The sequence below is a fragment of the Chiloscyllium punctatum genome, chromosome 25, assembly GCF_047496795.1.
Source record: "Chiloscyllium punctatum isolate Juve2018m chromosome 25, sChiPun1.3, whole genome shotgun sequence".
Classification (NCBI taxonomy): Eukaryota; Metazoa; Chordata; class Chondrichthyes; order Orectolobiformes; family Hemiscylliidae; genus Chiloscyllium; species Chiloscyllium punctatum.
Genome location: NC_092763.1, coordinates 35,122,259 through 35,136,420, shown reverse-complemented (window position 1 = coordinate 35,136,420; position 14,162 = coordinate 35,122,259). Strand labels below are relative to the sequence as shown.

At 38.6% G+C, this 14,162-nt stretch overlaps 1 protein-coding gene across 6 annotated transcripts in view; it reads right to left on the bottom strand.

Annotated features, from left to right (window-relative positions):
* LOC140495844 (ATP-binding cassette sub-family C member 5-like) overlaps positions 1 to 14,162 on the bottom strand; it is a 190,835-nt gene that overhangs the window by 75,113 nt on the left and 101,560 nt on the right. For 2 of the 6 annotated variants that reach the window (XM_072595009.1, XM_072595011.1), the window contains exons 14-16: positions 7,460 to 7,532; positions 2,348 to 2,551; positions 303 to 428 (exon numbers count right to left, since the gene is read on the bottom strand). In XM_072595009.1, the coding sequence (XP_072451110.1) occupies positions 303 to 428; positions 2,348 to 2,551; positions 7,460 to 7,532 (403 nt within the window). Of the gene's footprint in view, positions 1 to 302; positions 429 to 2,347; positions 2,552 to 2,994; positions 3,142 to 7,459; positions 7,533 to 14,162 lie in introns of those variants that run through there. The other 4 variants (XM_072595007.1, XM_072595008.1, XM_072595014.1 and 1 more) reach the window with 4 other exon arrangements.

Below are 14,162 nucleotides of genomic sequence, written 5' to 3'. Positions count from 1 at the left end.
CAGATAAATATAGGCATAGCGTTAGCTACAATGGATAGCCAGTTAGGTGAAGTACTAGACGGCAATTAACATCTGTGACATCAATACTAGAAAGGAGTCAACACCTTCAGAACACAGCATAGAACATGAAAATCAAATAGAAGTGAATTTTAAAAAAAACAAAATAAGTTATCACTTTTTAAAGCATCTTAATCTTTAAGAATGAGTGTAAAATATGGTGAAGAGACCCACTCCACTAGGATAGATTTTCTGGGAACACGGCATACTCAAGTTTACAATCTTAAATTAATGTGATCACTTACAGCTTGCTGCATACTATTAAAGAGGGCAGCATAGTCTTCATTAAGAGTCATCAGTTCCTCATGTGTTCCTTGTTCTGCAATACATCCATCCCTCATGAACAGTACTTCATCACAGTCTACAAGATACTGGAAGGATAAGAAAACATAAGACTTGGAAGAGTGTGTGTGCATGTGCGTATATTAAATGCCTTTTAATTGTCCCCTTGGTTATGCCACTGATCTCAAGGACAGACTTATTCCCCAGAGACAAAGCAGCTTTTCTTGAATTTAATTTTGTCAATTATTTATCAATTTCATTTGTTAAAAATCACACAACACCAGGTTATAGTCTAACAGGTTTATTTTGAAGTACAAGCTTTCTGAGCACTGCTCCTTCTTAAGTGGGGCAGGATCACAGGACACAGAAGTTATAATAAAAGACCAAAGTATCATACAACTGATGCAATGTGTTGAACAAACCTAGATGGTTGTTAAGTCTTTAATCACTTAGAATGAATTGCAGGTTTCGATACATTAATATGTAAATCCCAGAACACCTTTCAAGTCACATTCCCTAGACTTAAGGTCTTACATAAAAAAAAGAGACATCTCAGCTCAGACAATGCATTAAAGATGTGAGTTTAGAGTCAGTCTGTATTCCAACCTTGAGTTAGACTGGTTCTGTTTCCAAACTGGGAATTTATAAAATGTCACATGGACTGGCTACAGATTGTGCGCTTTTCGAACAAAATAGAATGTATCTGCAAATACAAATCTCCAATTGCAAATTCACCCACAGACTTATATGTGTATGTGTGTGTGTGTGTGTGTGTGTGTGTGTGTGTGTGTGAGGGAGAGAGAGACTGAGAGAGAGTATGTGTGTGTATGCGCAAGCATGATAATTTGCGCATGAGTGTGATGGAATTTATGCCTGTGAGAAGGTGTGCGCATGGAGTGCGAGTGTGTCTGAGAGGGTCTGCATGAGTGAGATCATGTTTAAGAGTGTATGTGTGAGAATAAATAGTGTGGTGGGGTCACCTGTAGTGTGACATGATCCCGAGATCCAGGTTGAGGCCGTCCTCATGAGTACCGAAGTTAAGTTGGCTAAGTTTGGTCATCATTAGACTTAGTTGCAGACATTTTTTTATTGAATTCAAATTCTACCATCTGCCGTGGTGGGATTTGAACCTGAGTCCCCAAAACATTTTCTGGGACTTCTGGATTCAACCACCATCCTCAAATGCAAGGGTTACACTAGAATTATATTTCATGACTGCTTTTTATTAAGTAGGAGAAAGTGAGGACTGCAGATGCTGGAAATCAGAGCTGAAAATGTGTTGCTGGAAAAGCGCAGCAGATCAGGCAGCATCCAAGGAGCAGGAGAATCGACGTTTCGGGCATGAGCCTTCTTCCTGAATGAGGGCTCATGCCCGAAACGTCGATTCTCCTGCTCCTTGGATGCTGCCTGACCTGCTGCGCTTTTCCAGCAACACATTTTCAGTGCTTTTTATTAAGGGTTTCAGATCTCTAACGATAACTGAGAAACAATTCTATGGTTCGAGCAACAGAAGCATGTTCTTATTTGTATTATCACACTAGCAGTGGAATCAGGGCTGTAGTTAGATGAAGCACAATAACATGAATGGATGTTCATAATTAAACAAAACAAACAGATATGAAGGATATATAGCACCAAAACTGCCTGCCATTTAGATATTTTTGGAAATGCTAATTTTGGTTTGAGTTGTAAGATTATATTAATTACAACACACAATACAAGGATACAATGTAACTGTTTTACATCAAATTGAAAACAGTATCATTGGTTTGTCTTGGCAAGTGTTTTTTTTATATTTTAAGTGGCCTTGGCGCACAGTGTATACCTTCAGGATGAATTAAAAAAAATATTATTGAATGTGTAATACAAACAAAGAATCACAGATGCTTGAAATCTGAAACAAAAACAAAGTGCTGGCGAAATTTAGCAGGTCTGGCCAGAGAAAAGCAGAGTTAGTATTTCGAGTTCAATGATCTTTATCAGAATAAACTACTGAATATGTGCCTACCTGAAGCTGGTGCGTTACAAAGAGAACAGTCTTTCCCATCATTCCAGATTTAATGGCATGGGTAAACATATGGGCTCCAACATGTGAATCCACAGCACTCAGTGGATCATCCAGCAAGAATGTATTTCGATCACTGTACAAAGCACGAGCAAGACTAATCCGCTGTCGCTGTCCTCCACTGAGATTGGCACCACGTTCTCCAATCTGTGGTGAAGATTTGTAAAGCTAATGCTATTTGAATATTTGATAGTGACTCACTAATCTTCAACTACTGTGAAGATTTTGAGTTTTTCACAATGTTGAATTGCACATTTTTAACATGATCAGTGAATTCCACTTGGCTCAAAAATAATACTTAACATAATTAAATGATTAATATGGGAATATAGCAACTTCAATTACAAGAATGCAAAATAAATCATAATTATCAGCTATAATTAATACCATGCATGTAGTTTTACATGGATCATGTCAAATTTCAAATTTCTTTAACAGCTTGAGCATTCATCACTATTGTGACCCACCATATAAATATAAAAATGAAGCAGCCTAAATTAATGCACAATTTCAGGAAATGAACAGATAGTTTTCAACAATGATTTGGTGATTTATTGTCATTACTGGTTGGCATAACAGTTAAAACATACCAGTGGGGTGCTACTACTGACCCAGAACAGTGAGTTCAGCCAGAGCTCCAGGTCCTGATTGATGTCCAGTGATCTCCTGTTAGAAAATACACTGCTGCAGTCACTGAGATGGACAGAATCTGCTTCAGTTGTGATATCTGCCCATACCTGAGCTACCAACATTCACTGATTTGAGATCACATATGACGATTGGCAATTTAGATAAGGGGTAACAATATTGCTAGTAACATGAAATCATACCATTGCATGAATCATATTTTGCAAAAGAGGAATGGAGAAAAGGAGGGAAAAGTTAAATATTCTCACAGAAAAAAAGACAAGGAGGCAGTTGATTTGATTTCTCTTTCTACATTGGTCACAAAGAAGACCTTATATACAAGCAGGATTCATACAATTACTCTATCTTGTTAGGCAACACGACGCCTGGAGGAAGAGCGACTCATCTTCTGCCTAGGAACCCTCCAATCACAAGGGATGAATGCAGATTTTTCCAGCTTCCTCATTTCCCCTCCCCCCACCTTTTCTCAGTCCCAACCCTCAGACTCAGCACCGCCTTCTTGACTACAATCTTCTTCCCGACCTCTCCGTCCCCACCCCCTCTCCGGCCTATCACCCTCACCTTAACCTCCTTCCACCTATTGCATTCCCATCGCCCCTCCCCCAAGTCCCTCCTCCCTACCTTTTATCTTAGCCTGCTTGGCACACCCTCCTCATTCCTGAAGAAGGGCTTATGCCCGAAACGTCGATTCTCCTGCCTGACCTGCTGTGCTTTTCCAGCAACACATTTTTAAGCTCTGATCTCCAGCATCTGCAGTCCTCACTTTCTCATAATATTCTGCTTATCCAATTTACATGCTCCCATCCTGAATTCTCACATTTACAATAGGCTTCCCCCACTGTTTCCCCATGTTTAAACCATTTTAAAAATAACCAAAGTTGCTCGTGGTCAAAGGTTTTCATTTCTCAAGAAACACTTTCAGTTTTGCCCTTGGCCAATTTTCATAATCATTAATAAGTTCCATATGGCAAAAGCGTAAACTACATTTACTTATTCATGAAAATTAAACTTTCCTTAAATTCTTAATAAGAATTTGTCCTGCGTATTATAACTGTAAATTAGACTGGACATGAAATAATGTTCAGGCAAATTTATTCCCTGCCTTCTTCCAAAAGCCTCTTATAATTCATCTCTTTGATCAAACCTTTAATTACCATTCCAAGTGCCATTTCAAGCTCTGTTCAGTATTTGCTTCTGGAAAGCACTTTGGGATTGCTTATTAAATTAAAAAGGTGTGTTAAGTAAGTACCTTAAAATGTTTGCAAAGCTGATAAGCTGATGTTTGACAGCAACAACTTCCATTTACAAAGCACTTTAAATATAAAATAAAATTTGAAATGACCCTCCCAGATGAAAATCGGTCAGATGATCAAAAGCATGATGGAACAGGTATGTTCAAAAGGGCGTCATAAAGAGAGACAGGAAGAGCAATAGAGATGTTTTAGAAAGAGAACTTCATAGTTTAAGAACTTGGCAACTGAAAACATATGCACCAATGGTGGAGCAATTAAAGTGGGTGATGCATAAGAGACTAGAATTAATTCCATTACTCCAGTACATACTGTCAGGGACTAGAGGGTAAGCCAAATTCTCAGAAGATCGATCTTATCTGGGTGTAAAGGTGCATTTCATGTATACATGATCACAATTCAGTTTTTAAAAAATATCTGATTTTCCTTTGCATTCTCAATCCTGCGCTAGTTTCTTTTGGCCTTTTTGTGGGTTTGAATACCTAATGTGTGAAATGCACACTTGCCTGCCAAAAGCTGGGTTTCCCATTTTATATGGAGCATGAAAACGGAATTCCCTCCAGCACAACATTTTCATCCAGTGAGCCATTGTTTTCAAAGCCCATAAAATATTGCCAGGTTTGTAGGTTCATGAAGAAAATGCAAAGCTTATTGTGGATTTTGTAACATTGAGAAACGTAAATGCACTTTTTTGACACCATCAGTTTCACTGCTAGCTGTAGTATTTGAATATTGGTGCATTTCAATGAAATGACTGATCATATGGATTTTTCCATGAAAAGTTAAGATGATCTTTACATTGACCAGCATTGTGTAACTGCTAACATATTACAGTAATTTTCCAATGGAGAAAATACCCAAATGCAGAAATATTTACACAATACAATCAGTTCTGATATAACATGATAGTTCAGTTCTCGTGTAATCTTGTGTTATATGCAATAGCTGCACCAAATGCATTCAAATGAGAATCGCATTATAGCAACACAGGTAAGGAACGTTAATGTTGTGCAAATAATGGTCTGAATTCTTCAGTCATGTTAAAGCCAATAATAGCAAAATCAATTGTATCGAAAAGGCCATACTGTCATATTCTGGGTTGCGAAATAAATGAAACGACAGCTCTGGCTGATTAAAAAAAACAGCTGCTTTCCACACTTCAACAAATAGCACAACTCAATAAATAGCAAAACCTCAACCTCCTTTACATGACTGTGATCATTTTGGGGAGTCAGTGGCAGAGTGGCAGTCACTGAACTTGTAATCCAGAACTCCAGCTCAATGTTCTGGAGATACAGATGCTAATCTTTGAATAACATGTACAGAAATTTGCAGGAATTAGAAGGTAGCCTAATGGCAACCCAGTAACTACTGTTAATTGTCATTAAAACTGATATGACTCACGAGTGTACTTTAGGGAAGGAAAAGTCATGACTCTTAACTGCCTCTGAAATGGCTTCACAAGCCACTGAGTCATATCAAATCCCTATAAAGTCTAGAGAAAGGAATGAAATTAAGGTGGACTACCTGGCATTGACCTAGGCATTGGAAATGACAACCTTTAACACAGCCCTGTCAAACCTGCAAAGTTTTCCTCACCAACATCTGGGGTTTGTGCCATAAATGGAGAACTGTCCCACAGAGCAGTCAAATGAAAGCCAGACATAGTGCTGCTTATAGAATCATACCTTAGGAGAAAACATCCCAAAAACCTGGTTCTTGTCTCAATGATAAGGCACACTCACTAGAGGGGGTGGCACATAGTGGCATACAGTCAGACTGAGTTTCTCTGGCAGTACACAACAATTACTTTGGACTGCATGAAGATTTGTGGCATCAGATCCAACATCGGGACAAACCCTTCCTTCTATTATGACCAATCATTTCACCGTTGGCTGATTTATCAGTACTTTTCCACGTCGACCACCACTTGGAGGGGGAGGTAGTGCTGAGGTACTACTACTTGGAGGTAGTACTGAGAGTGGAAAGAGCACAAACCGTTCCTTCAATGGGAGATTTCAACAGCCATTACCAAGTGACTCAATAGCATGGCCACTGACTAAGTTGGCCATCATACTACTACAATCGGTCTGCAGCTGTGATGAATGAACTAAAAAGAGGGAAAAAAAGCTGACTTGACCCATCCTCATCGATCCACCTGTTGCAGATGCCTCCATCCATGATAATATTGGTAGAAGTGTCCCATCTTGAAGTCCTCCAATGTGTTGTGTGGCACTTCCACTGTGCTAAATAGGACAAAGTTTGCACAAATCTGGAAACTCAAGACTGGGTCTCCATGATGGGCCAACAGTAGCAGGAGACTTACATTCAACCATGACTTGTAACCTCATGGATTGATATATCAGGAATTACCTGCTCATTGATGCTCAGTTTGGTTCTGCCATGGACACAGAGATCCTGACCTCGTTATGGTTTTGGTCCAAACATGAACAAAAGAGCCGAGCCCCTAAGGTGAGATGGCTGCCTTTGATATCGAGGCAGTATCTAACCAAATATGGTGGCAAGCACTCCAACAAACGCAAAGTCAATGGGAATCAGGGTTAAATCTCTCTGCTGTGTGAAGTCATACTTAGTACAAGGCAAATCTATTGTGGTTGTTGGAGATCAATCACCTTAGCACCAGTACATCACTACAAGTACATCACTGGACTGCATCTGTACCTATACCCTTCCTGCATCGCAAATGAACATTGCAAAAAGACAACACCCAAAATTAGCTCCCAAGTGCAAAATCCAGCCCTAGGTCTCTTGTTACGGTCTTCAAAATATTTAAAATTAATGAATGGCACACACTTATATAGCTCCTTTCATGACCTTTGAATGCCATAAAGCAATTTATATCCAATAATTTACATAAATTTTGCACCTGTATATATGTTCCACAATTCTTATGTCGTGGTGTACAAACAAGCAGCAAACAGAGCTCCATTCTTTAACTGTTTGATGAATATCTTGGCTAACAAGATGAAATAACACTTATTCCATGTTTCCTGTGAGGAACCAAACTTGAAGGAAGTTTAGAGCAAAGGACCAGAGTTACCAGTGAGACCTCCCTTTAGTACAGTTCTGCACTGAGAACATAGAAATTATGAATTTACAACAATGTCAAATCACTGATGTACAAAATACTTTTTACCTCAGTCATGTCTCCACATGGTAGAGCCTCTAGATCTGGATATAAACAGCAAGCCTCCAACACATTATTATACCTAGAATGTGTAAAGACAGAGATATTGTTCGTTTTATTTCAGTATTGATTATTGATCCATTCAGTAGTTAAATACATATAGTCAATAATAATAATCAAGTCCAACCATGTTTCTGTTGGCTAGAACACAGAAAACTAAAATTGTCTTTCATTTTTTATGGCACCTAAGCAGAAGTTCAAAGCTTCTACTTTTAAAAGAAAGGTGCCAATGTTAACTGGCTGACTACATAAAGGTTTCAATGAAGCACAATTTGTCCATTGCTTTATAATGCAATCAAACTGTTTTGTAGCTGTCTAACAATGCTCTGCGTTATATGTATCATCTATCAAATGTCATGTTATGATCCTAGCTGATGATATTACTGGACACGTCAGATCCCATATTGATATATGGTTTAACAGATAATTTATTTAACATGGTCATTCATTGAAATGCAAGCAAGCAATGCTGAAGCTTCATGTTTAATAATAAAACAGAAATTATTACACAAGAAAGTGATCAAAAATATAATAAACGAAACTAATTACATATAAGACAATGACAAAGGTTTCAAAACACAGCAAAATATTTTATCTATGCCAAAACCATTCCTTTACAGTACTCAAACACCAGATAGAAGCCCTTTTCGTTCACATCTATAGGTAACTTAACTACTGCTTTCAATTCCTGGTCTGGAGAATTTGAAGGCCTCCTCATGACATGTTCACAAACTAAGCTTTAGGGTTCTAATCAAAACTTCTGGTATGGAATGTTCAGAGTAAACTCCTCGCACTGAGGTGATCTATTTTTTAACAGGTCTAAACTGTCTTCAGGATAAACAATTTTACAAATTTAACATTCACCAGGACTTTTGCAAACTGAAATCAGAAAAGGCTTTCTAAGTTACAGTAATTCTGCTAAGCCTGAATAAAACAGTTCCAGACATTTCTAATTTAAAGACTTCATGGTTCACTTCACAGTTTACATTGTTCAACACTCCCAATGCAAATAAATTCACATTTCACTCCAGGAACTATTTCTCTCATACTATTTATAAAAGAAATCAAGGCCCCAGAAAGCCTGATAGTCAACCATTAAACCCATCCATACACATGAGCCAAAACCCACATGTCACTCGTTAAAAATCCAAAGTTGAAATAAATATTTAACTTTATATAAATCACATACCATAGATCACAGTTATAAGAAATCAATTCTGTGTGTAATACAGTCCATCCATAGGGGGGCTGAATTTATAAAATACATCATTTTTTAAGTGATTGTGCTTGCTGATACTGATGCATGCACGTTACATGCTGCTTTAAATTACATTTGTGCAGAACGTGGGAGATGTAGTGAGATGGGGGAGTGAAAGGACCAGAGATGGAAAACAGATCAGGACTCTGTGTCTCTCCCCATTGACCCCCCACTCTAGGGGCTCCCCCCATGCACTTGGCATCTCATTTCCCCACCTCGGAATCCCAATTCAACATTGCACACTTGCCTGTGCATGTGCAGTAATTTACTCATGTGGTAAAGTCAACATGACAACATTGTGTTCAGAACCACGCTTTTTCCAATGAATGCCTGTGAGCAACTGTCCACAGTTGGTCACATCAGCAACCACTGCTTTTGTAATGGATGGTACGTAATTGAAAGGTACATATGGAGGCATTTCAAAATATTTCAAGACAAGGCAGAAAAAGGTGCCAGATATACAATACAATACAATACAGGAACAGGGTGTTAGGCCCTCTCTGATTCCTAATCCTCATTTAGACCCACTACGTATTGCCCATAGATGGTTTCTAATCCTCTGTTCACCTCCCATTCACATGTCTATCAAGATATACCTTAAACAGTGCTAATGAGCCTGCTTCTACCACCTTCAATGGCAGTGTATCACAGGCTTCCACTACCCTCTGTGTGAAAAATTTTCCTCGCACTTCTCCCCTCAACTTTCCCCCTCTCACACTGAACCTGTACCCACTTGTAGTTCACCTTTCCATCCTCTGACTCTGACTCTGACTCCACTCTATCGATGTTTCTAATAATTTTGTAGACCCCTATCAGCCAATGTCTTTCCAGTGAAAACAATGAGTTTCTACACCCTCTCCTCATAACTGAAACACTCCAGATCATGTAACACCCTGGTAAACCTTCTCTGATCCTCTCCATAGTGAGACATTATGGGTACAGCTCAGGAATAGGAATGGTGCAATCTTCTGGGATTATAATACAGACCTCCCAGCTGCTAGCGGGAAACAGAGATATGTAGTCCGATTCAAGAAAAGAATCCGTGAAAATTACAGGGTTGTTATGGTGAGTGATTTAGTGTCATACAGCACAAAAACAGACTCTTCGGTTCAACTCATCCACGCCAATCCCCTTAAACCTTTCCTATTCATGTATCTGTCCAAAATGTCTTTTAAATGTTGTAACTGTACCTGCCTCTACCATTTCCTCTGACAGCTCCTTCCATATATGCACCACCACCTGTGTGAAACAGTTGCCCCTCAGGTCCCTTTTAAATCTTTCCCCTCTCATCGTAAGCCTATGCCCTCTTGGTTTGAATTCTCCTACCGTGGGGGAAAAAAAATTGTTGCCACTGCGATTGGCTGAATGACCTCTTTCCGCACTGTAGGGATTCTATGGTTCACCTTAACTATGCCTGTCATGATTTTATAAACCTTTATAAGGTCACCCCTCAACCTCCTACGCTCCATGTAAACGTTCCAGCCTATCCAGCCTCTCCTTATAATTCAAATCCTCCAGTCTCTGATTGCAGCAGGACTCTCCCACATTGGAAAACAGCCAGCCAATTAGAAAATCCAAGTTGGCTTCCTTTCAGTTAACCAGGTCTCAGAGTTATAGAGTCATAGAGGTCTACAGCACTGAAAAAGCCCTTTGGCCCATTGAGTCTGCATCAGTCAAAAACAATCACCTGATTATTATAATCCAATTTTCCAGCACTTGATCAATAGCCTTGTATGCCTCGGCACCATAGTGCACGTCTAAATACTTAGTGCACTAATTGGCTGCCAGCATTATTAAAAAACACAGAATACTACAGAAACTCAGAGGTCTGGTAGAACCGTTGAGAAAATAAAGGTGTTAGCAATTTGAATTTGGTATGTCTTCTTCAGAACCTTTTCTGAAGGTTTATGAAATATATTTCAAGTCACTAATTTCCTGAAAGCTTCAGAAAACAATTCCACAAAAGGAAGATAAGAAGTAACGCGAGTGTTTTACATGTATGACTGTTAGATCAACATAAAAAAATTGTATCCCCTATCTTTTCAAGTTGTTATGCTAACATTATTAAATATATATGAATTAGGTTAATTGCACGCAGGTGGTGGCATTAACCAGACAGTCACATCTGCCTGAGATAAAGAAAAACTTTGAAACTGGGATGATCTGGTTAGGATGTGCATGTTTATAACATGCATTACTGTAAAACAAACTTGTAAAATGTCGAAAAATTTACTCCAATTCTTTTCTTCGTCACTTGGGTTTCTGTCATAAGATATAATGGCAGAAGGTGATTGCCTAATGATGGAAAGTAAAAAAAAACTGACAGAAAATTAAAATTCTGCTGACGCTGTTTAAAATGGCAGAGAGCAAGTGTAAATCGTTGAAACAAGGTTACTCCCCACTAGAACAATGAAGTAAAGATATCGACAGGTTACATTCTCACTAATGCACCGCCTTCATGGTTACTTCCTTTACTATTCTAGGAAACAACCATCTTGTAAGGGGAATATATTTGACTTTAGACCCGCTAGTTACTCTTGTACTTCTTCAGTGATAGTTTTTATTTCCTCCTTCCTTTTTTATTCTTGGATTATATTGTTATTTTAGAATGTTAATGGTGTTTTAGAGTCATACAGCATGGAAACAGACCCTTCGGTCCAACCCGTCCATGTCGACCAGATATCCCAACCCAATCTAGTCCCACCTGCCAGCACCCGGCCCATATCCCTCCAAATCCTTCCTATTCATTTACCCCCCAAATGCCTCTTAAATGTTGCAATTGCATCAGGATCCAACACTGCCTCTGGCAGCTCATTCCATGAAAAGCATTTATTCAAATCTTATTCAAATAATTTCCTGTTCCCCATTATTATTTCCCCAGTCTCATTCTCTAAGGTGCCTATATTCACTTTGTACTCTCTCTTTCTTTTAATATACTTAAGTAAGTCCTTATTGTCTATTTTGAAATCATTTGTTCACGTACCCTTGATGTTTATTATCTCCTTTTGTTTTTGCCATTTTTTGGTCATCTTCTGTTGGCATTAAACATTTTGACTTACCACTAATCTTTGCCATGTTGAATGTTAATTCTTCCAATTTGATACTATCGTTTACTTCTTTGTTTAACCATGGGTGGTTTTTTGTGTCCCCAGAATCCTAATTCCTTACTGGGATATCTCTTTGTTGCGAATCTATTTTCTTGAACACCTGCCACTGTTTATCGATTGGTCACTGTTTCTAGAGGACCTTTATCTTTGAGATCATTTATTACTATTAAACATGCCTCATTATACATTACCAGATCTAAAATAGCCTGATCCTTCATTACATCTATTCCATATTGTTCAAGGAAACTTTTATGAATTCTGACTTATGGCAACCTGTACCAATTTGATTTTTCCAATATAAAGAAGATTAAAATCACCCATGATTAATGTACTATCTTTTTTGCATGCCCACGTTATTTCCTAATTTATTTTCTGACCTACAGTATAGATGCTGTTGTGGGATCCACAAACTATTCCCACCAGTGTCACCTATCCTTGTTATCTTTTTACACATAGTCAAGAGTGTGGTGCTGGAATAACACAGCAAGTCAGGCAGCATCCAAGGAGCAGGAGAATCGCATTTCGGGCAAAAGCCCTTCATCAAAAGCCATTCCTGATGAAGGCTTTTGCCCGAAACGTCATTTCATCGGTTCCTCGGATGCTGCGTGACCTGCTGTGCTTTTCCAGCACCATACCTCGACTCTAATCTCTAGCATTTGCAGTTCTCACTTCCGCCTATCTTTTTACATATATGTGAGTCGAGCTCCAAAGCAATGTGGTTGACTCACAATTGCCCTTTGGGCAACTAGGGATAGATAATAAATACTAACCTGGCCCATTAAGTCTACACCCTGTGAATAATTAATTTAAAAAATGCAAATACACTTCACATCTTCTGATCCAGGATCATTTTTTGCCATTGTATTTATTCCACCTTATACTAACAAAGCTAGCTGACCACTTCCTATCCTTTTGATTGTCAGATACCCAGAATATTTAGTTCTCAGCTTTGATTCCTTCTAATTATGCCTCTGTAATCGCTACAGGATACCCATCAACCTCTATTTATGCCATTAATTCATTTATTTTGTTCCAAATACTACACATATTTAAATAGTCACTAATCTCTCCTTTCCATCATTGTTTCCAATTTTGACCCTATTCAATTCTAGTCTTCAATATTTGTATATTCTGTCCCTTCCTATCTGGTTATCTTAAAAGCTACTCTGTACCCTCTGATTTGTAAACATCAGTTTTCCCTCTCTCAAGTCCTCTATTCTTCTACTTAATTTTAAGCCTTCTCTATAGCCACACAGTTATTCAGTTCAACATTGCTCATGTGAAGCCAGTCCCATCTGTCTAGCTCCATGCCAAGCTCCGCTGTAGTCTTGATATATTCTTACCCTGGCACTGCATAGGTAAACACAGCTTTCAAGACTCATGCTTACAGCTGCAGAAAAGCCTATTGATCTCCTAATTATACCGTCGCCTGCTGCTACTACATTCCTAATTCCTCTCTCTACTTGAATGGCTCCTTGTATTTTGGTACAATGATCAGTTCACTCATTTTTGCTGCAATTCTTCTTCTCATTCATGCAGCTTGCAAGTATCTTGTAACTATTGGACAACTGCAGGAGCTGAGGTTCTTGAATGCTAACCCCTGTGTCCTCATATCTGCCTGACCTGAGTCACATCCCCTTGTTTCTGATCACAGATAAAATTTAAATTTCCTAATCGGAGGGGTAGGTCCACTTCCAAGAGCAAAACATCCAAGAAACTTTTCCCCTTCATAATGTGAAATGTCAGCAGCTCAGATCCTAGCTCCTCAACTAAAATCCAAAGTTTCTTGAAGTACAAACTTGTGTTTGCCCTGGATCACCCTGTTCTCCAACAGCTTCCACATAGCAGTGGCAACACATCACCCAACTTGCCATCACTATTGTATTTTATTTAACATATTAATTAATCATCTAGAAATTTTACTCCTTAGACTGAGGTAAATTGCAAAGACACAGACAAGGCAATGATTGCTTATTTCAAAACTGTGCAGAAAAAAATGCTGGCCTCAATAAAATGTAAGAATTAAAAACAGTTAGCATAAGGATGAAAGCAGATCTATTTATTACACGAGAAGACAACATTGGAACAAAAACAGGCAAATTATTTGAAGTGATGCAACTAACTGCTCAGAAGCAAAGAGGCATTGTCCTCAAAATAAGAATAATTCTGCAGAAAGGAGTGGAGTTAATGGCGAATCAGAAAATGGAGTCACAATGAGTTGTAATCTAGTGATGAAAGGGGAATGTACAAACGTCTTTAACTTCTTCTTGTTTGAGATGTTAACTCT